The 23,768-nt window shown below is 38.2% G+C and overlaps 1 protein-coding gene across 3 annotated transcripts in view; it reads left to right on the plus strand.

Annotated features, from left to right (window-relative positions):
* BABAM2 (BRISC and BRCA1 A complex member 2) overlaps positions 1-23,768 on the plus strand; it is a 170,342-nt gene that overhangs the window by 120,773 nt on the left and 25,801 nt on the right. For all 3 annotated transcript variants that reach the window (XM_055816664.1, XM_055816666.1, XM_055816665.1), the window contains 3 exons: positions 7,557-7,656; positions 9,600-9,670; positions 10,987-11,069. In XM_055816664.1, coding sequence (XP_055672639.1) covers positions 7,557-7,656; positions 9,600-9,670; positions 10,987-11,069 — 254 coding nt within the window. The remainder of the gene's footprint in view (positions 1-7,556; positions 7,657-9,599; positions 9,671-10,986; positions 11,070-23,768) is intronic.

Consider the following 23,768-nt stretch of genomic DNA (forward strand, 5'->3'; position numbering starts at 1 on the left):
TTATAGAGTGATATTGTTGACACAGCTTAAGTTAACCTGTATTTTAAACTGTTGCACACATTGAAGCCTTGCTGATAATTTCTCTTGCACTTGCTTGGACTTTTTGTGAAGTTTTTACCTTGAGGTATGATGGAGGTCCCGGAGGGCAATCAACTCTGCTGAGTTGCCTGCCTGCCTAGGCTGGCTGTTGTAAGCTATGAATCAATTTATCAAAGTGGGCCCTCTTACCCAGAGAAGAAAGCAGTGTGGTGACGGTTGCGGGCAGAGTGCTCGTATACTGTGTGCTGCCACCGTGTAACACGAAGTGTCCGATCAGCTGAATGTTATCCTTGTGTGGAGAACATTAGGTCTGAGGATGGTGGAGAGCTCCCTTTTCCACTGCTGGCAGCCCAGTGTTTTACTCTTTTAACATGTCAGTTGAAACCTCTTAGTCCCCTTTATGCAGAACCTTTCTGTATGTGAAGACCCGTTAAGCAAGGAAAAGCCCCTTCAGCCCTGTTTTGTCCAACAGAGGACATACGAGGGGTTTCAGACTTCTGTACTATCAAGTAGTAGTAAGAAAAGCCTTATACTGCAGAAGTTCGTTCTCCTTCCAGCTCTGTGACTGGCCAGGGAAGGGAAGAAAGAAAGCATATTCTAATTTAATTATAGGGTTAGCTATCTATTCATCTCATGCTTCTTGGGCTATTTTTCCTTAAGGAGGAGTAGAATCCTGGGGACAGAGCTCATATCCCCTTTAAATCTTTCAATATTGGATCACCCAAGCTATGGTTTGTGTGTAAGCCTGCTAGGTTAAAGTCTGCTAGAACCCAGAATCTGTACAATTAAATCTTTCCTTGGTATAGCCACTTTGTTTGAAGTGGGAAATACACTATACAATATTTTTTTTTTTTTTTTTTTTACAATTTTACCTGCAGCAGAATACAGAAGTTTGAATAACCCAAGCAAAACCGTATTCATTAGCGCTTAGGGATGACTTCATCCCGCAGCTTGTATACTATTCTATGAATGTTATTAAACTTCAATGTATTTCAGTATAAGCATCTGGACATTATAGGTGGGCAAGCAGAGAAACAGACTGGTTGCAATAACTTGCTAGAACATATGAAGTCAGCAGAAAAGCTGCACATAGAGCTCGACAAGTCTGACGCAGTTTTCTGCACAGTCTGTGAAACTAAAATACATTCTGGTTTTAGTATTTTCTTTTTACAGTGATTATTTCATATTTTTTTCCAGTCACTAGGCAGGAACAGCTCAGAGGTGTTTACCCTGAACCTCTAGTAGGTCAAGGAAAAAAAGATGGTATTATCCTTTCAGTTCTAATGGCCTGATGTTTAGTCTGAGTTTGACCGGGATTCTTTCTCCAAGTAAGTAAATTTGGCATAGTTTTCCTTCTAGGTCTATTTGTGAATGTTTGGGTTTTTTCTGTATGCTCAGCAGTGTAGATATCTCAGATTGTATCTGCTAGCTGAAAACATACATTTCCATTTTACCAGTGTTGAAGTAGAAATAAGTTAAAATTGTTTTTTTATAAATTGAATGGAAACTTTGTTTTGGACACGCTTCATCATGTAGTAGATAGGAGTGGACAAGCAATATGTTAATTATATTTGCTTTAAATGGAGTATTACTGGAAAGGGGAGAAAACACTGTCACAAACCTAGACTGACCAATTTTTCAGTAACAAGAATGAATTATTATACTGTATTGCTGATCGAAGCACTGTCCCAGGGCTTCTGCCAAGCGCCATGCTGTTCATGTGACAGGGAGGATTTGGTTATGGTCGAGCAAGTCTGAAAAATGGTGAACTGACAGCAAATCTGGGATCACGGTTAGTAAGGCAGCTTTTGTGGTCACGTGCTTTTATTTGATGTGGTTCCTTGTGTCTCCTGTGCCAAATGGTGTAATGTACTAAAGCGATGAAACTGCAAAAGAAAAAAAAAAAAAGTCAACTATTTACTTCAGCAACAAAGGAGAAAGAGAATGGGGAAGGAGATCAAAGCCCATAACATGAGTCTCAAAACAGGAAAAAAAGAGTAAAAAGAAGGGAATTTCTTTCCACATGCTTTAGGCTACTCTTGCTTATAGCCATCATGAGTAATAAACCCTTTAAATACTTGTGTAGGTCTACAACATGCTTCAGTTTCAAAATAAGGCAGGTGAAAACTTAAGAGTTAAGAAGGGTGTATCCTAGTAAAAGCAAGAGCTATAGTCTGTAAAGTCTAAAGTCTACTTTCTGTCACTAGTACATAGATTTGAACATGTTTTAACATTGGCCACGCTGAGAGAAAAGCTCTTAGTTATTTTAAACCAGTGTAAAATGTCTGTCCATGCAGAGGCAAGTTTTTTGTTTATTTACATTTTCAAAGCTAGACAAATCTTCAACCGTATCGTTCACAATCATTGAAATTGCCATTTCCCTGTTTTATGTGGGTTTTGCAGACAGAGTACATTGGATTAGAAATATTGTGGAGTGCAATCGGTATTATGTACCATTTTCTTTTTGTATAGAGCTCTTTAATGCTACATTCACCCTGTATTCAGCAATAAGTATGATTCTTCTTACAGTGCTGAACCTCTTTCCCAAGTACACATTTTTTACTCTTTCCTCCCTTGAAGCAAAAATAACTGCCATTATGCAAGGTACCTCCTTTTAAGAGCATGAAACTTTTCCACAGATCATCTTTTCTTTGTGATACTTCGTTCAGAGAGAAGTTTATGCAATCTTGGGAGATGGGAAATGGTATAACAGGTAAAAGGGAGGTGGGGGTAGGAGAGAGAGTGAGAGAGACCGTGAGAGCACAAAACATATAGACAGTTACTACGTCTGTATGGGTGCTTAACTGTAGTACCATAATCTGTGTTAGCACATAACTTTATAAACTGTGTTATTTTTATTCTTGCAGAACTCTGCAAAATGTAGGTGGTAGTTTGAAATAATCCTCATTTTTCAGACTCAGCTCAAAAGTTTACCAGCACTCAGAGAAACCTGCATTTTTCTGCTCGGAGAAAGGGGGAAATGAAATGGATTGCAAGGAAGAGGTGTGTGAATGAAAGGAGTTCAGGGGAACTAGGCAAGCCCAAGAGAGCATGGGGAGAGTTGTAAGGAAGGGGGTAGGGTGGGAGTGGGAGTAGAAGCATCTTCCTTCGTCACTCTGACTCTGCCTTGCCAAACCACCCTGTCTTCTAAGCTTGGGACTTGGAAGCATCCTTCTTCTACAGTAAAGTGATCTTTTTAAGCAAGGGGAAATAACTGGTTCTTTACACATAAATACTCAAGAACAAAAACAGTCACTTCTGTAGACCTGCAAATTAATGATATGCCTTTTTTTAAGGATCATTTCTTAAGAAAGACATTTTAATGTAATTATAAGCTATCAAGAAATGGGAAAGAATTTTGCATTTTCAATGCTGGCCTGAATAAATAGATCCATTGAGGGACAGACAGAGCAAGTCACTTGGAATGCACCAGTCAACAGCAGAAATGTAAACATACTCCAGCTAAGCTCTTTGCACATGTATTTCAGCATGTTGCAGAACAAAACTGCTATTAATGCAGGCTGACTGCTGCTCATGTTGAATTTAGTAGTGAGTTCTTCACAAAACCCAGTTTAATTCACAGACAGTGGATCAGAACCATCTGATACTCTGGAAACCCAGAAAGGCGGGAACTTGCTTCAAAGGAGTCACTGGTCCATCTTAAAATGAGGTGTATGAAGTTGGTTTGCAGAGCTGAAGCAGATTTAGAATAATCTGTGTTCCAGTGTGTTCATAGCACCGTGGATCATAGGTATTTATCATGATCTGGTACTAGTCCTAATGAAATAGCATCCACTAAGACTTGCTTCATGAATTATGATAATTGTAGGAAGCCACTATCAAAATCTGTTAACATCTTAGCCTTTAGAAAGTAGCAGGTTACTAGGAAAAAATTGTGTGTAAATTAAAGACAATTCAATTGGTTGTACTGAAACCAGACTTACTCTGGCAGCTGTAGAGGAGCGATATTAATTAGTTTGTTTAAAGTCAAAACAACTTCCTCCTCATATCTCTTCACAATTTTTTGTTTGGTTTTTTTGGTGCCTATATAAAACATAAATCACCAAACCTGATAGTGTGGTGCAATAGTTGGTTTTATTCCTGGGTATTAAAATGTGTTTTATTTGTGAGGGGTGGATAACAGTGACACCAAGAAGGAAAGCTTAATAACAAGCAGAGGTATGTAAGTTCTGTGCTCCAAGAGGCGCAGCTATCTGGAAAGCAGGTCTGATGTGCAGGAATATTTAGCTTGTGCTGGTGAAATCTCTTGGCAAATAGAATGTCCTTGACTATATAAGGCTTCTTGCAGCGTTTTTTGTCTTACACTTGGTTTTGGTTGGGTTTTTGGGGTTTTTTTATTGGGCTTTGAGGGACCTCAGAAAGCAGCATCAGATACTGAGCTGCATGCTGAAATTCCCTCTCCTAATTTTCTCCATTTTACGTATTTCATTGCATCTTTTAAAGATCCTTCTTATTTGACCTTCAGTAAGTCACTTCCTTCTTCTTCAGCTGCAGGTTTATTATAGGGTCAAAGGAATTATTATAGCCTCTTGCCCTGTCCCGTGATTGTGAGGTGCTACAGGTATGTTCCTTTGGCATGACTGAGACATAGTACAGCATAGTCAGATCAAACTCTGAGCAATAACTTTCTTACGTGTTTAAAAATAATAGATAAATACCAGTTTCATAAGGCAGATTAACCTTAATTGCTGAATGTTTATAGAAGGTTTTGAGATGGTCAGAGGCAAGGTCCTGTGCAAATGCAGTTTTATAAAAGTGCTTAATAAGCAGATTCTCTGACCCCATAGAGGCAACAAAGATGCCTGTCCACTCTTAATTTTCCCTACCCATAATTATTTCTACAGAACATAAATTACATACTATACAGCTTTATTCTGTTTTCAGAGGATAATTACACTAGACATTCCAGCCTTCTTTCTGTGGAGGGACCTCTTTCTCAGAAACCACACCTTGTAGCTGTCTGTTTTTCATTTGAGAAGGGTTGAATTCCCATTTATGTCAACAAGTTTTAATAGATTGACTACTTTCAGAACTAATTCAAAAGGATTCAGGTAAAATGGAAAGCCTTTATTCACAAATCATAATAATTCAGTCTGGAAGATGTATTGAAAGCTGGTGGTACTAGGAGTGGAGTCTTTTTTGCATGTGAAATCTGTTGAGAGATTACTCCTGATTTCGTGTCTGCTATGGTACCCAAGAGAGGAGCCTGTAATTCCTGTTGGAGTCATCTGAGCGTCTCCAGTGGTGTTTCCATGCTGAGGGGAAGCCTGGATTTGGTTGCAAATGAGGCAAGGCAGGGTGCAGAATGGACAGTACCATTTGCTCTGTGTATGAGATTGGAGGCTTTTATGGATATATTTACATAAGCATTTAAGGAGTTGAATAAACTGAAAGCCCATGTCTTTAAAGCAAGGTTCACAACTCGCTTGTAACATTCTAGGGGGGACAAGTCTTTCATTCTCCAACATTAATGACTGATGGACCCAGTATACTTCCAATTTCTTAAGAGTAAACTACTGTTTCAGAAATATTCCAACCTAATAATAATAACCTAATAGTCAATGTTTTCAATGTTTTTAACATCCACAAGTAGCAAAATTATATTCCTATGTAATTTTTTCAGTAAGGGTGTAGCAGCAAGGAAACGGAATTCTGTTTGAATGAAATGAAAATTAAAAAAAGAAAATCCTGTTCAAGTCTTACTTCTGCTGGAAAAGTTTGTTTGTTTTTTTTTTTATGTAGCTGTGGTGTAGTCAAGGCACTTTTTTTTTCCATCGTTGCATATGCAAAATCCAGACCTGCAGAACTGTTCCATGTGGTGAACAGTCTGCTGAACCCAGACTGTTTTGCCTGAGTAGCAGATTTCCATATACCTCATTATGAGTTTGGGGTTTTTTGATTTATGTAGGCTCTGTTCCTTCAAAGGGATGTATGACTGTAGACCTTTGTACCTACCAAAGTGATATCTTATCAAGTACTAAGGGAAAATACAAGGGCAGGTCCCGTTGGAGAAGAGCCTTATTTTGCAGAGAAGAACTTGCTTTCCAGCCAGTTTAATCTTTCATGGAAACAGCATGTAAACAGAAGGCCACAAAGCAACTTCGCTTTTGAAGCTTCTTAATTGTACGCAACAAGCTTCTAGATGCTTAGTGAATGATGTAAGCTGCAGTGTCTAATGCAAATTCATATCCCTTTTGAGTGGTAAAAGACTCTAAGAAAGATTTAGGTCAGTACTGCTAAAAGAAAGTAGCATGGACTGCAACTGGTTGTTGCCTTACACAACCTGATTTAAGTACAAAGTGCTAAGTCTTTCCACACCAAAGAAGTTGTTATCGTCAGCAATAGCAGGCGTGCTTCAGTCTTCCACCCTATGAGAAAGGCAATTGGTTAAGGTGCCTAAATACATCTCTCAAGTTATCTTATTTCTGTGGATTCTTGCCATTCAGATTTCCAGTCTGTGCATGATATTAAATCTTCATTTGCATTATTTCCTTCTGGAGATGAACAAAATCATAGAATCAGGGAACATAATCATGAAACAATGCAGACTGGAGAGAGCCTCTGGAGGTTATCTGGCCAAGCCCCTCGTCAGAGCAGGGCCAGCTTAGGTCAGTGTGCTCATGGCAGTTGTTCAGCTGAGCTTTGAGCACCTCCGAGGATGGAGGTTCCCCAGCCTCTCTGGGCCTGTCTTCCAGTATTTGATTACTCTAATGGTGAAAACATTGTTTCTAATATGTAACCAGAACTTACTTTGTTGCAACACATCTGCATTGCCTTTCGTCCTGTCGCTGTGCACTTCAGAGTGTAGCCTGTCTCCATCTTCTCTGTATTGTTCAAGTAGATAATTGAAGGCATCAATGCGCCTTCAGCTCCCCTCTTCAGCTGCCCCTTCCACAGCGTTCTCTTAAGACTGAACAAGCCCATTTCTTTCAGCATCCCCCCTTACATGGTATACCTAATAATCTTTCTGGCCCACTGCCCCCTTGATCCAGTAGGTTAACATCTGTGTTGTGTGGGAGGTCCAGAACTGGAGTAGATGGCATGACTGACATTTGCATCTGGCCATCTATTACTCCTCAGTCCAAATTATTTTGATTACTTTTAGCTGGTTCAACTGAAGGTGGCTTTTCGAATAACTAAAGACTCGAAGTCTACTCCTCCCTCAATAACAAGGTATCTTAACTGCAGTGCTCCACATCTTATTGATGAGGGCGAAGAAACAGAGCTGTTACAACCAAAAAAACTATTTCCTGAGAGAATGCTTTGCATTAGTGGTACTCTTGATTAAAATGGTTTGATTACAGTCGGTCATGGTATAACTTGTTTTTATAGATGGTACAACTCAATACTTTTTATATCACCACAACATAAAATACATGCTTCCTTGTCATGGCCCTCTGACTTCAAGCACAGGGAAAGAGGACAGTGTAGAAATCAACTTTCAAATCCCAGGGACTGTATGTGTAATGTACTGTTAAATTAACTTCTGTTTCTAGTGCGCTTGGAGGATCGTCTGCCCTTCACATCCCAGCCTTTCCTGGTGGAGGTTGTCTTATTGACTATGTACCCCAAGTATGCCAGCTGCTAACAAACAAGGTAAGTTAATAAGGAGAACTCGATTTTTTTTTCCCTTATGTGCTGTACTGTATTGTGGTTTTTCTTCTGCCAGGTAGCCCAAGCAGTGCATGCTTAAGGTGACCTACACAAGGAACTCTTTCTTCATAAGAGTTGAACACCTAAGCAGGCTGTTGCATACAATTACTCTTCCAGGTAAACTGGAGTGTTTGGAATCAGGCCCTGGAGGGGATTTTTCTTGTTGTGACATGTTACAATTTAAGATAAAATGTTACTGTGTCGTACACCAGTACATTGTAGCATACTACTTCGCTAGTAAATACAAATGTGTAGCTTGCATATTATTTTTCCGCTTGGAAGTTCTCACACCGTAGTCATCACTATAGGTTTTGAGTACTTCCAGTGATTTTCTTCTCAGACATTTCATCCAAATGAACTGAATCAGCAGTCTACTTGGACGTTTATACAGTAATAGCTACTTAAGGTTGCTGAAAAGGTTGTGTTCTGGTTAGCTTACTCTTTAAACAAAAAAGAGTGAGTATAGTATTTTGAAAGCTTCTCCATTGTTTAAGTGTAGTTTTCAAAAGAAAGCTTAGGGGCCAGCATCTAGGAATTTGCCTGTTACAGACCTCCTATTTGTTTTTGTTTATTATTTTTACCTTCAATTGTCCAAATGAGGAAAATAATTTTATCTTTTAGAAAAACTTCTTCAATTTGTGTTTCCATAATTATATTGGAATCTATCTTTAGAATTGTTTTTGTTGTGGTTCTCTGTTAAAAATACTCTCTGTTTTTAAAATCTGTAAGTACACAGGACTGTTTTTATCCTTTCTTAAACAAAGACACTTAAGCAAACTTACCATGTTTTCCTTTTCCCAAAATAAAATCTCAGATCCTACACAATGCCTTCCAAATAATCATAGTTTTTAATAAATTAAATAGATGTCAATTTATAAGTAGAATTTCACATTAAGGGGGTAACAAGATAGCTCTCAGCAATGATTGTATCATGTTTTCAAAAAATTTAGAAAAGCATTTGCCAGCCAAGGTTTTCTAGTGTTACCACAGCCAAGAAAAATACTCTTCGTGTTCTTTTTGTGTTCAGTGCAGGAAAAGAGTTTTTCAGTGTTAGTTTTCAGTCTGGAAGGCAAAGGGGTTTACATAGGGAATCACATATGGAACCATACTGTACTTGAAGTAACCAGTTGTAAATGAGATGTTTTTGCAGCCTGACAGCACATGCGTTGTTTCTGTCATGGGTCAAACCTTGTTCACACTATTCTGCTAAGTAATCCCATTCAAACCAATAAGAAAACATACGTGGTGGAAGGAGAATTTTGCCTCAAGACTTCCAAGTTTAGCATTGTTGGATTTTGTCTGTGCCAGGATGGAAGGCTTTCAAAATCCAGAATGCCTCAAAAACTGATGCTCACAGCTGAGTAGGTGGCTCCCTGAGTCAGCATCAAACCCTTGAGAGAGCTTCATGTTAGGAAGATTCTGTTGGAGGTGCAGTCTTCAGAAAACACCCAAGATCAGTTGTGAAATTTTTTTTTTTCTTTTCTTTTCTAACCAGAATGTTATTTTGACACTTAACCAACTGTCAGTTCAGGTAATTATGATTTGCCTGTCGCAGCTTCCTGCGCAGGCTTCAAGGCAAGGCCGCATTTCTCTGCTTCGCTCTTTGTCTTGTGCAGTTAAACAGCACTTGGGTATATTGTGAAAGACCAAGTTTCACTCAGAAGTGAGTGGAGAGATTTCTTTACAAGATCTTCTGTGTGCAAGATCCAGTGTTTGTTTTAAAGGCCTTTTAGGATTCTTTAGGGAAATCATGCAAGCTGAATGTAGGATTCAGATCTACTGCCGTGTCAAACACAAATCTTGACAAGGAATACATGACAAATTGGGAGCATTGCCTTTTTAAATCTTTCATAGGTCTGAATTTTTTTCTTTCTTTCTTTTTTAAGGTGCAGTATGTTATTCAGGGATACCATAAGAGAAGAGAATACATTGCAGCTTTCCTGAGTCACTTCGGAACGTAAGTTTTCTTTTGATGCATTATTTTCTGTAGCATGAGGAGAAGCCTTGTTTTCAGCACATGGTCTTTGCTTGTGTGAATACTGTCCACTGGATAAGATGAAATCTGGTCGTTTTTCACAGAATGATGTGTATAGATTGTCTCCCTGTAGCAGTACTGGAATGAAGTTCAGTGTTATTTCACCTCATATATGTGAAATATATACACGAGCAGTGTGTTGTCTCCCGGGAGAAGGGGCTGTAGGGTTGTGGTTGTGTTGAATTCCTGCAGTTCAAAGACCTGTGGCTGGCATGATGACACATCAACTTCACAAATCAACTAATCAGAGGTACTTGGCACTGTGAAGGGTAGGCACTTTGGTTTCCCACCTAAACCCTGACTTGAATGAGAGTCCAGGAGCCAACGTGACAGCGACTGCCTGGCTAGCAGTGCTTTTCATTGTGGGGAGGGCGGTTCTGCTTCCTAGTGGTGATGCCAAATGACATGGATATTTGAGAGCCCTTAAATCTCAGGTCTGTCAAGCGAAGGTAGGAAGACAGGTGGCTTCTAGCATGCACCCAAATTTTATCTATATAACTGTAGATAGATAATAATGACTTGAACTGGACATGTGAGTAGATAGTCGATCAAGCTCAGTCCTTATGAAACCAAGATACTTCTTTTTTTTCTGAGAAAATTGTAGTATAGAAATGGCCCAGGTGTACCTATGATTTTATTTCACGTACAGAGTGCTTCGTGAGTCCTGATACGGCTTGAGACTTTTAGGGAATATCAGCTCCTGATGGATTAAACTTTTAATTTGTCTATTGAAGAAGTCTTCTATGTATAATCTATTGTATGCCCTCATGTTTTGCTTTTATATATATACTTTTTTGAATGTTCAAATCTAAATTCTTCTTAGCCTGCACGTTTTCAATTTTACCCTATCACTTACTACAGAGTTAATAAATTATCTTAATTGGAGTAGCATACAGAGAATTTGTTTGTACAGTTTTTGTCAATATAGTACTGCAGATGCATTAGCAGGTTTCCTTTCATTCTAAAGCCTGTTTATATAAACTGAATATGGCCTTTCTTTGGGTAAGAGGCTCCAATACCACAGCATAAATAAGATTATTAAGAATAAAAGTCTAATCTAATTTTCATTTAGCTGGAAAATTGTAACTGTTAATAAATAAAACATACTGGAAGCTTCTGAACAAACAAAAAAACCCAATCCCTGTAATGCAGAATTTACATATTTATCATTCAATGTTTAAATGAATGGTAAGTAAAAATTGTATTCATTTTTTCTGTTCTTTTGTTGTTGTTGGTAGTGGTGTGGTGGAGTATGATGCAGAAGGCTTCACAAAGCTTACTCTGTTGCTGATGTGGAAAGATTTTTGCTTCCTCGTTCACAGTGAGTAACTCTTTGCCTCAGGCATAAATGTCTATCCTCTTGAAGATACAAGTTCAAAAGGGAAAAAATACAATTACAGGAAACCATTTAAAAGTTTTAGCTATTTTTATCCGGTGCTTAATGTATTTTTGATGTAACCATGACACTTTGAAAACACAAAATCCTGATTGTATTTGGAGAGGGGGAGAGGATCCACACCAATAGCATACTGCCTGCTTTACAGAATGCTGAAAGTGTTGTGGGAAAGTTTTCTGGTAATGTGACTCAAGTTTAAGTTCACAGTTGTAGCTTGTCCTTTCAAAAGTGTCAATAATGAGGACCAATATTGTACATAACCTGGGAACACCTAAAATCTTCTGTTATTGTTAGCAATTAATGCGTTGATAGTAAAGACACTTTAGGGTAAATATATTAAATGAGAAATAACACTATACTGTCATTAGGAGCCAAAAGTTATTCCTGGAGTGAAACTGTGTAGGCAAAACTGTCTACCAGTTTGTTACAATATGTAGCTAGATTTGCTGTCATTCTTAAATAAATGTATAGGAATTACTTCATGTAAAAATTAGTAACTGTGGCTTTGTTACTGCCTTAAACATGTTATCTTAAGTAGCAATTATTATTTTTCCCTATGGTAAGGTGAAATTCACAGGTATCAAAGAAATTTTGGTCTGGGGAAATGCAGTCATTTTACCCTTTATTTTTGGTTGTTACACTTATTATCGTTGTTTGACATAATTACAGTGCAATCTGGGCAGCTGCATCATTGGCATTTGTTAACGCTAGCACTGGGATATTTCAGATGACAGAATTTTTAAATGTGGGTAGCTTTTCATGTGGAAAACTAATGATGTCTTAATGACATCATAGAAATTTGTCCCAGAGTTTTTAAAGCAAGAAGTAGGGATTGCTATTGTTCAGAGAAGTCCTTCACCCTGTGTAGTGTTGGAGATCATAAAAAATGGTTTTACTGATCCCTTTCTTTGTATCACCTATGATTTCCAGACAGTAATGATTGTAAGAGGTCTAGAAAACTGAAGCCTGAAATTAAAAGGCTTACATCACGTTAGTATGATTTACGTTGTGGAAAAAAAAAGAAATAAAAATGGTATTTTTAAAAAAAATTGCCCTTATTACATCTTCTGACTCTTCAGCTGCAGTTGCGAGTTGGTCACTGGGCAGTTGTCTTCTATGAGATGATGCTTCTTTATGTACAGCATTCTTGAAGATTTCCTACCTTTCTTACTCCCCAGTATGTCTGGCTTAATTTTATCAGTGTTAAAATTCCCTTGGATTTGATTTTTTGCTGTGGCATAACAGAATTTAATAGATGTTGAATCTAGATGTTGGATTTAAGGGGAATCAAAATGCAAATTTCTATTAAATAACAGAGGAAGTTTTAACTGTGTCATGTTCAGAGTATTCAATTTAACTGGCACGAAAGCTACAATTATAACTGAAGAGTTTATCACTATGTATTAACCCCATGGCCTTAGAAATCATACAGTGGCTTGGCTGTGTAAGCCATTGCATCACCCGCTTGTTGAACAATCCACTGCAAAAACATTTATGTTCCATGCGCTGAAGGATATTGCAATGAAAGGACCAAAACCTGCACTTCATTTCCTGAGTGAAGTAATGCGGGCTTTCATCTCTTAACCACTGACATAACTATGTATATTATGGTTGAATATTTAGCAAGCATTTAATAAAATGTCTGGGAGAGATAGCCGTAAGTTGAAAACTGTTCTACTTTATGTATCTATGTGTGTACGTACACACACACACACACTATGGTATGTAAAGAAAGTATTCAAAGGAGAATAAATAGGTCAGCGTACAGCAAGCACTGTGGCAAATCAAATGAAAAGAACCATAGTACATTTTCTGGTAAATTAATTTTGGTTAGAATTTTAGGTTTAATTGAGATTTTGAGATATATAAACTCTAACATGAGTTGTATTTCTGTTAAAAGTTTATTTCAGAGATTTCAAAAATAACTAAGCATTTTATGTCAATTATTTGCGTTAAAAGTTTGGAAACTAGGAAGCAAAACACAAGTAAAGTGAAGTTACTCAGAATAGCTTTATGGAGTAAACTGAGTTAACGATAAAAGGAGAGAAATGGGAAAGTAATTCTGAATTACCAAAGCCCAATAACCTCAGAACAATTTCACTTGCTTAAAAAAAATTGATTTGTGCTTTAGTTACAGAATGAAGAGCAAAGTCTACTCACTCTACCTTAAAACACGGGAGAGCTACCAAATTGCAAACTTAATCATTAGATTAATGTAGCTGCCAAAGTTACCATATTAGATCAAAGAGCAGTCAAAGGAACTGTTGCTTTTGTGGTTTAGTTTAAGAATTAATCAAGTGTTTTCAAATATATGGCAGAAGAAATAAACATTCAGAGAAGTTCATGCATCCACATGGAAGAGGAAATCATTAATCAGGTTTAGTGCTTTTGATATTGATACTGTTTACGAGTAAATCTCAGTATGAAGCTTTGTAAGTAAAATTCAATATACTGCTGCTTTCCTTCTCTTCTTGTTTATAAATCAGCTATAATTAGTTTTTGGAGGTAGCTGTTTCTTCATATTCATGTTCCTCCGTACACTTGCTGTATTTATACCATATGTGAATGTAAACGCAAGTTACAATAGCAGTGCATAATTAAGAATTAAGTAGCCTTATTGATATGGACAGAAGAATAGGACTCCAAAGCAACTTGTATATAGGCTTTTTAAAGATTAGTTTTTATCTTACGAGATCTTTGGGGGGGGTTATCAGCACAAAGGAGAGTGACAGAAATCGGACCAGTTACAACAGCAAATGAAATACTGCTTGTGTTAGTGGTTATTTGTTTAAGACATCTTGAAAAGGACAGAGATTAAACTAAAAAGGTTTTGTTTCATTGAACAATATTTCAGGGGATGGAGAATGTTGGAAGCTGCCAGTATTTGTATCTTCAGTTTGTATGGGATCTCAGCCTTAGGGTGAAGTTGGTGGGAGCACTTGCTGCCACTGACCTTGGCTAACTGTAAGCAATTTCAGGTTCTGTGCTGGGTAATACCAGCGACCCAGGAGGTCCAAAGTGCTGGTCATGTGAAAGCTAAAGTTATGTTAATCAATGAGTTTTCTTGCCATGGGAGTGCTGACTGAAGTAGCTTTTTGTCCACCCTCATACCTGTGTGTGCGGTTATGTGGTCACCTCTGTAAGAGAACAGGTGAGAAATAAGCAGCAACTCAGCAAGAAGGAGGTTTTTAGACAGGAGGGAGAGAAGCAACAAGGAGCCTAAAGCATTAACAGGTTTATAGGAGGTTATACCTATGAATATCAGGCTTTGGGCGGACACCCACTTCTGGATTCAGGGTTTTTTGGTGAAAGTCATCAATACCAAACAGGAATGCATCAGAAGCTGGCTACTGCTATCTGCATATGTTTGTCAGCAGAGCAATTTGTGCCAATACAGTCAATTTATGTGGTTCAGATTGATGACCCGAGCTAAACAATCGGCGTTCGCTCACAGAAACCTCTTTTGGATCCGGATTAGCACATCTGCCCACAGTCTCCCAAAACATCTTGGAAAATAAAGACAAAGAGTATTTGGTAGCCATGTTTTGTCCGATGAGGCTTGGGAAGAGGATTAAAAATAAAAAAGTACATTTTGGGAAAGAGCATTAGCAGCTGTGAAGGCAAGTGTACACTACTGTGCAAAGGAAATGCAGTTTATTCCAGTGGTGTTCAGAGAAAGAGGAATATATGCCTACTCACTGTAAATAAACAAAATTGTGTTGAAGTAATTCCTTCTATCAATTCCCTTTCCAAGCAGAAGTTACTCATTAGGCTTCAGATACTGTTCTCATCACTCAGTAAAGCAACAATAATCCTTAGATTTTAGCTAAATCTTAAGTTTTCAGGCACCTGGTGTAGTTTAAGATGTTACCTGACCTTTAAAAGAGATTGCCCCACTTCTGGAAAGTCAACAGAGTTAAAGAGCATTTGTCAGCCCCATCATCTATTCCTCTAGCAGCTGTTCAAGTAAACAAGTTAAGATTTTTTAGTAGTAAATAGCTAGCAAGAAGGTTTGGTAAAGTCTTAAATGGAAGATTTTTCCTAGATGAACGTGTGTCTGATCGCTTAATGTTTGCTATTTGGATTTAGGAGAGCTTACGTGAGAAGTCAAAACTGTTTTCTTTCATCTGAGATTATATTTATTGTTCTTTTTTAAATTGCTTCTGCAGATTCCTATTTGAAAAATCACATGCTGCCACACTAACTCCACAGTCACTGAGAAAATAAAAATGTTTAAGAAATAACTTGTTTATCTGAGCAATTTGGAACCCAGAACATGAGACTGTTTCGTGTAGGTGTTCCTGTAAATGTTTCAGTAAACCTTTATCTGCCTGTAGTTTTGGCCATAGGGCCCTCGATCTTATACAGGACCGATGGATCTTGTTAAATGTAAGTGTGAGAAGTGTTTGTTGTTTTGATCTAGTATTTAAGGCAGTTGGGATATGCTCAGTGACTCCTGCATGCCTCTGGAATATGAATAACCTTTGAATGAGGTGGGTCGTTTTAGACATACATTTTCTTCAGTTTTCTGTCATGTAAGAGTTGCTCACATACTTTTTGGAAGCTGAAAGGAAGATAGGCTTCAAGAGTTGCTGCTCCTCATCGATATCAGTGGCTGGCCGTCATCACAATTAACGCTTCACATTCCAGGGGGACAAATTTCCTCCAAAGATTCAATATTACATTGACTTTACTTCAGGGAAGTTAGTCTAATTATGAAGAAGTCTCTTCAAGAAAAGGTACGGGAAAATAAACAGTTCTCTCTCCAAGTTGTGTCCTGAAAAAGGGGCAGTGTTGAGTGGAATATTTCCATCAAATAGCTTCTGGAAGCTTTTATCTGATGAGGGTTTTTTGGCTTCTTTACATAGTGCTTTTATTTTATTCTCATTGTTCCTTAAATGAAAACAGGAATTTATAACTCTAGGAAAAGTAAGGGAGAAGGAGAAAGTTAACATAACAGTGTGAATAACAAGGTATGGGAGAATGGAGTCATGTGTGGTGGTGTTAGGAAAGCAGGGTAGTTCAGCAGAAATTTCAAGCATAACAAAATAAGTATTTCAGGAGTCTAGTATGAGAAGTTCGATGTTGATCAAAAAAGCCTGCAAAGATTGTGTAGGGATGTCATTTCATTATTAAATGAAAAACTGGAGATAAGCAAAGTGATGCACAACTGGCTGGCAGAAGTCACAAGACTTTTGGATCTTATGCTTGGGAGTAATTTTTTGACTGTTTAAGCGGGTGTGTCTCGCGAGGTGGTCTTTTCCTCTGACTCTCCGTACTTTTAATCTATACCATGTATTTCTTTGACTCTGGTCTTGAAAGTTCCTGAGCACATGTTGTTCTACCTACAGCAAAATACACCCTGAGCGGAAGGGATCTCTTCAAAACTTTGTACATTGTTTTCATCGCCCTAAAACAAAGCATTCTCTAACGTTTTCTGTGTAGCAAGATGCATATGGCTTAACTGAAGTCAATGAAGGCTGCAGATACACCGTGGTGCTGCGGATGAGGCAGTGTGATGGAACAGTGGCCTCAGTTGCAGGCCCATGGTTCTGCACTTAACTAGGCATAGGCGGGGGCTAATCCCCGGACTGAACTGCCACATTTGGAAAATTGATTAGTGTTTGCTGATAATTTTTGTCCATTGCATATTTTTCTCCTTTATTTCTAAGGGTCACTGCCAATTAATGTAGTTTGAAATTTGTGTTGAAAGCTGATAATTTACTTTTTGTCATTAAGAGTACATTAAACATTGTGTTCCTTTGATTCCATTCTGGGTATGTATTTGTACGTGAGCTGAATGAGATTTTTTCTGTATTTAGATATTCATAATGGATGCAAGTGAACCTAAAACCAGAAGTTTTCTTTTCTTCTTTTTCATTTTCTCTGTGTTCATTTTGTAATCATGTCACTCAACATAAACTAGTTTTAGGTGTGTGTTTATAGTTCTGCTAAAAAAAGGGAGAATGGACACAAGGTGATTCGTAAAACTTGGTATGAACAGCAACAAATAGGAAACAACTGCTGTGATAGAAATTAGGTTTTACAAGTATTTTATGATGGCCTTGGATGGGCTGGCAAAATATTTTTAAGTGTCACTTTGCTGTGGATGACCTTTTAAATTTCTGAGAAACACATATATTTGCCATACTTTTAAAACTGTATTATATTGCTGTAGACATTAATTGTTCTTCCAGGAAGTACAAGCACACTTTAACAAATGAACTGAAAGGTTTTATAATAACTTCTTATAAAATTGCACTTTTGTGAAAAGTGAACAGTTGCTTTTTCTTATCTAATAGATATATCTAGAGTACTACTACTATGTGCCCGAACAGTGACAGATAACTAATGAATTCTAAGAAAAGATGCCTGAGATGGGCATATAGCGATATAATCCTATTTTATCCACTCAATTTTTGAAAAAATGTAATTAGGTCACAGAAAGTCATTGACGGAGTTGGGATTTGAGTGCAGATTGTGGTGCTTTTTCTTCTTGCTCTATGTCTATGGCTTGTGTCTACACATTTTGACGTTGTTTCACATGGTAGTCACAGATAGTTTTACTCTAAGGTGAGAACTGCATTAAAGGTGTGAAATACAGCAAGTTGTATTTTACAGTAGCAAGTAGAAAGTGAATATTTTGTTTTCGGTCTGGAAAGGAGATGATGAGCATGAGTTTCACATGGATCAGTCCTGGGTTCAATACCAGACAGTGCTTTCAGAAAAATACACAGGATGATACAGAACACCACAGGATTATTAGAGATAAGAAGTTTCTAGAAATAAGAGCTGCATCAAGAACAGAAAGATTCTTCTGAATCTTTCTTTCTTATCTTCTTCCTCTTTCTACCCAATGACAACTTCTTTGTCACCAAAGTAAATTTTTTCTAAGAATCCATATGTGACACGGCAATAGCACACAAAGGTGACTGCTGTGTGCCTTTTCTGAAATCATTAATTTCAATTTACTTATCATTATTCAATTAACTTTTGAATAATGAGAAATACGCCCTGGTATCTAAATGGAACTGGTCACAAAGATGCTTATATGTCTGAATGGGGGAAGGAGGGAGTGCTTAAGCTGCTTTTCTGTTTCTTTTGCCACCAGCTCCCCTGCCCCATGCAGCAGCAGTCCCATGTTTTTCCCAGTCTTCCTTTTGCTCTTGCTGTTCCTGTAGCAGCCCATCTTGCTGCCCTTAATTCCCCTTGCCAGATTCAACTCCAGGTCAGCTTTGACATTCCCACGTCAGTCACTGCATGGTCAGAGAGTGCCCACGTCTCATGTGCCTCCTTCTTATGTTTGAGTTTTATCAAGAGCTCCTTGATCATCCATGTAGGCCTCCTGACAATATTGCTTGATTTTCTGCTTATTAGGATGGATCTTTCCTAAGCTTGGAGGAGGTGATCATAGACCCTTCTTCTCTCCAGGACCATCATCCCATAGGATTCTTCCATTGGGCGAGCAAGATCCCTTAAGGACCCAGATGGTCTGCTCCCTGAAGCTTAGTGTTGTGATTCTGCTGTTTATCTTGCTTCATCCTCAAATGGGGTGTACACAAGACAGCACCAAAACCAACTGGAAGTCTAGAAAGCGTGGCTTAAATGAGTATGTTCCACAGGCTGGTTCTTTAGATTGTGAAAAGTCAATAGAATGATAAGCCTTTAGAACTGTGAAAGGTGCTTCCAGGGCAAAAGTGGTAAACCTTAACGTTCAGGAGCAGGAAGAAGCACTGGGCCTATATTGCAGTAAAGTAGATTTCAGTCTGGCTTTAGAAATATCTGGAGTGGCTTAGTTGGCTACTTGGGTCAGGCAAGATTACACTGCATTGTAATTTGAAAGCTGTAAGCCTGCATGGAGCAGAGCTTGAAAGAACAGGATAGCTTGTGTGTCAGCAAAGGGTCCTTTTGTGTCAGCAAAGGGTCGTCTTGACCTGCAGGCTAATGTCACGCTGATCACATATGAGAAGGAAATAGATCCGTTTCCTTTCAAATCCCAGACAGCATCTAAAACAGGAAAAAGAACTTATTTGCAAGCCTCATAAGCTTAATAAAGTGTCAGTGAGATAAGCCAATGTTTTTGCGCAGCTGCTTTTCAGGTAAAAACATTCTTTAGAGATCTTCCTGTCCTGCTGGAAAGTAATGTAAAACTTCTCCACATTTAGCAGTGCGTCCCTGTATTGGGAAAGAAGAGGAAAGGTTTCTGCCTTTTCTCCTCCTGTTACATGTGATGGTCACTAGCCTGTGCCAAGAAAGGGTGCAACTTGATTGTTACACCCATAACCACTGCAAATGTATTGAAGTATAAGCTTCAAGCAATTCAGATGGAGAAGAAACAGCTTTTAGTAGCATCAATCTCATCAGCACTTAGAGAAGTTACTATAGAAACTGTTACAGCAGAAATAATAAAAGGAAATAAAAACGGAAGGGGGAGGGAGTGAAGATCTTTGAGAATTTGAGTAAAAATAAAGTGAAGTAGATGTCACTGTCTGAAGCTAGAGAGGTGAAAATAAAAAGCCTTTCTCTTAATTGAAATAATCATGGTTACAGAAATTGGAGAAGGAAAATACCTCTAAGGCCATTGACATTTCTTTGGGCTCAGTATATGATTATGAGATATTCCGTGGGATGTTTTTAGGAAGTAGTCCAGTCTTGCTGTAGAAGTCCAAAAGAGTATGACACAGATGAGGTGGCTGATGACACCCCAAAGCAAGAAGCCATTATAAAACAGGTTTTGGATTAAGTTACATCACTTTTCCATGGTCATTGACTGCATAGCTGTAACCTCCTTGAAGAATATCTTGATATGATCTGTTATTTAGTTCCTCTGTAAGACTAAACAAAGAATTAAGATACTCTGTCTGCAGCACATAAGTGTAACCTAAGATATTTAAACTATTTTGGCCCTTTTTTTTTTTTTTTTTTTCAAATACTGTTTTGTATGAAGGATGGGGTACTCAGAAAGATAAAGACATGGGGTATCTTTACAACTGTATCATCTGCATATGTTGAAAGAAAGTCAAATCAACAGTAATCCAAAATCTAGTTGTTGCCATTAGTGCCTAGACTATATTGTAGTTCCCATTATCAGTGGAATGAGAACCACAAGATACATACAGCAGTGTCATGCAGTCATCTTCAAATAAAAAGGGTTACATACTTCATATTAAAAAAAAACAAACCACTAACAAGCCAAAACAAAGAAAACTAAGTGAAACATTTATTCTAGTCTCACTGAAATCCACAACTAAACAAATCTACGCTCTGTAACACGTCAGACTACTTTAATCCATCAGAATTCATTGTTTTCATTCTTTAGAAATATTTAAGGGCGGTCTAAGTGCGCTGGAATTAAAAATAGCCATTTCTGTATCTGAGACTTTGAAGTTGGCCATTTCCATACATGTGATGTTGTCATAAGACATGTTAGGGAAAGGGACATACTTTTGGGGCAAAAAATTTTGACAAAAGCACAACCAATACTTGTTTCAAATGTAGCCTGGACTGGCAGTAACCGAAAGTCATTTTTGTCCAAATAAAAAAAAAAAAAAAAGGAAAAAATAAGGAGGGTTATACTCCTTTAAGCATTCCTTAATGTCACAATGAACATCACCAAGGTTGCTGCAAACTGGGCATTTGCCAGCACTTTCAATAACTGCTGTCAGCCAGCTCATGTTCTGGAGGTAATGCATTAAACCCGTGCTAAAGAAAAAGCTTCCTCAGCACTTTTCTTCCCTTTTTATCCCAGCTGAATTTTTCCTAATGACCTTCTAATAACCCTATCTTCTAAACGTTTCTGTGGGTTCTCTTCCCATTCTTGAATATTATCCTTGCTGGCAAAGATCAAGAAAATATTGTGTTGTTGAGGATCAATGATTATACAAATGCAGTTCCAGGACTAGCTCCTCAGAGAGTTGTCTGTTGCCAGACCCATTTCCCAGTACTCCCAAGGAGCTGTGAATTTCATATATTCCCATAAATTGTCATAATCCCAAATACTGCCATTTTTCCATTGTTACAATCACATTTTGATGTTTATCTTCCATTGTTTAGTATTGTACATTCGGTTGATACATAACTGATGCTGTTAAGACAAAAAATAGTCGTTTCTTTTTTCATAGTATTTACTTGTATTTTCATAGAATTTATTGGGAAGTATTTTGTATGTAAGTCGTCTTACTCATTTACTATACGAGTCGACTTTGCCGATGGGGTGGATATTTCCTGTAGCAAGGGCAGTCTTAATTATTTCAAAACCAGCTGTGATTACCAACACACCCAAAGTGCCATAAGCGTCTCAGCTAAGTTTCATAAACTGCTTTCCATTTGGGGTTTGAAATTTTGAAATGTTGATTTCAAAACAGCATCTTCCTGCAAAGAACCTGTTTTTCTCCAGAAGGGATGTTAGCCCTAATAATATTGAACAAATTCAGATTCCTATGACTGTGCTTTGTTAACCTAAGTCCCACATTAATGCCATTGATATGTTATTTGTCATCCTTGCTCTCTCATTCTTGCTAGACTACATCATCACACACCAAAGCGGGATAGCTGTGACATTTAGTAATTTGATGTGTGTATTGAGCCAAACTTACCCTTTCCTTTTTTGCCAGTACAATGTAGGCTGAAGGTCTTCAGCACACAAGAGTCAAGGCAAGATTCACTAGGCAAAGCAGCCTGAAATCCTGCCCTGCTGGGATTTGTGCTAGCCACTGCAGTCCCCAAAATCCTTGTGGCTGAACCTGGTCAGGTTTCTCAGTAGAATGCAGTGATCAATATGACTCCTGAAAGGCCTTCTGTACTGGAATTTCTGTGTAAAAACTGAAGGCAGCTGTTTTCCCCTGAAGGTCGGTGAAGATTCTTCACCCGTTGTAGACTGTCTGGAACAGCTTTCCCATAGGGAAGTCATGTCAGAAAATTTACTAGAAATTTTCCTTTTAAAATAGAGCTTGATAGACATGTAAGGACCGTTATATAATACGGTATCTGTGTTACCACCGAGTTGCATTGTAAATTCACATGGGTCTCATCCACATTAACACATCATGAAAACTGGAGAGATCTGAGTTCAAGAAGCTTTTCAGTTTGAGGCAATGTATTCAAATCCACAAGTTGTTTTTCCCAGCAGTGTGAGCTCAGTTGTAAGTAAGAGCAGAGAGAATGTGAAATTCGGTGAACCAAAAAAAGAACAAGCGAAAAGATGATGAATATATACTAATAAGAGACAGTTCTGGAGCCTGGAATATGTGTTTCCTGTTTCCATTACTTATTTCATCAGAAGTACTGGAATGCAGAGGCAGTCTCTGGCCAAAGCTGGATGACAAGTAAGGAGTGAGTCAGGGGATTTTGGGAAGAGAACAGATAGTACCAGGCCAAGATTGTTCTCGGAGATTTGGGTTTGGCACATCTTTCCTGTACCCTCCTTGGCTTCCTGGTGAAATAATTAAAATAAAACTTTTCATGTGTCCAGTAATCATTGATTCTGAAGTACCTACAGTGTCAGCGAGCACTGGAAGGAGTTGTGTTTGGCTATATAAAGTACTATCTACTATTACGTCCCTGAAGAACTGGGTCCCACAGGCCAGCACTCAGCATCAATAGACAGGTTGACTATCTTTTCCTTGCTCCTTCATTCCCAGTCTGGAATCCCTAAATAGCCTCTCAACTCATGAAGGTGCTGTGAAAAAAAAAAATAATATTTTACGTAGCTGTCATCATCTCTTATGATGGTTAGAACATTGTGTTGAAAAGCTGACGCAGAAATGACTACACATGTAATCGGAGTAAGGCTTCCGCGCTGTGCAGGAGGGGCGGAGGGGTGTAGTCTGTCAGAGGGGGAAAGCAAACAGCCACCTCTGGCCGGCCTGGAGCTGAACTGGAAAGAAGGCTGTGTTACCTTGTGTGTGAAGGCTGCTCCATAAAGCAAGTAAGAGACTGAATTAAGGTTGCGCAGGCCATGAAATCTTGTGGTAGAAATCTCAGCAGTAAAATATCCAGATCAGCCAGTGTTTATGAGTGCAAAACAAATTACAGGTGCAATAAACTGAAGCAGATTCAAGCATCCTGAAGGTTAACGCTTAACCAGTACAGTATCATCCAAGCATTAAAACGGTGCGTAACATTCAGTGAGTAGATGCTGACTTCTGTGAAAACAAGTACCTAGATTTATCCAGGGCTGTACAAAGGATGAATAAACCTTTTCTTTAAAACAGGGGAACAATATGTGGAAAAAATTCTAAATATTACCATCTAAGTACTTTGAAATATTTGTATGGTCGGTGTGCATTTCAAGCATGATTTTGTTCTCCCTTCTCTCCAGTACTTAAAGGTGAGGAGAGGAGCACAGTGGTAAGCCTGCGTTTTTCTCCTGAGCAAAACCCTATATCATCACCAGTATATGCTTTTGCTGGGACACCACTTGCACATTTCATACCCTGTTTAAAAAGCTGTAAAATTAGATGCTAAAGCTATTATTTTAAAGTTAATAAGACTGTCAAAATCAACTCCAGAGTTGTTGACATAAGCTGAACAAACTAGGTAACCTCTTCCAGTTCTGAGATGGTTGTTCTTTAAGAAAACGAACAATGAAACTTTAGTGATTCATTGCATGGGGTCTTAGTTATT

Source organism: Falco peregrinus, chromosome 11 (genome assembly GCF_023634155.1).
Source record: "Falco peregrinus isolate bFalPer1 chromosome 11, bFalPer1.pri, whole genome shotgun sequence".
Taxonomy (NCBI): domain Eukaryota; kingdom Metazoa; phylum Chordata; class Aves; order Falconiformes; family Falconidae; genus Falco; species Falco peregrinus.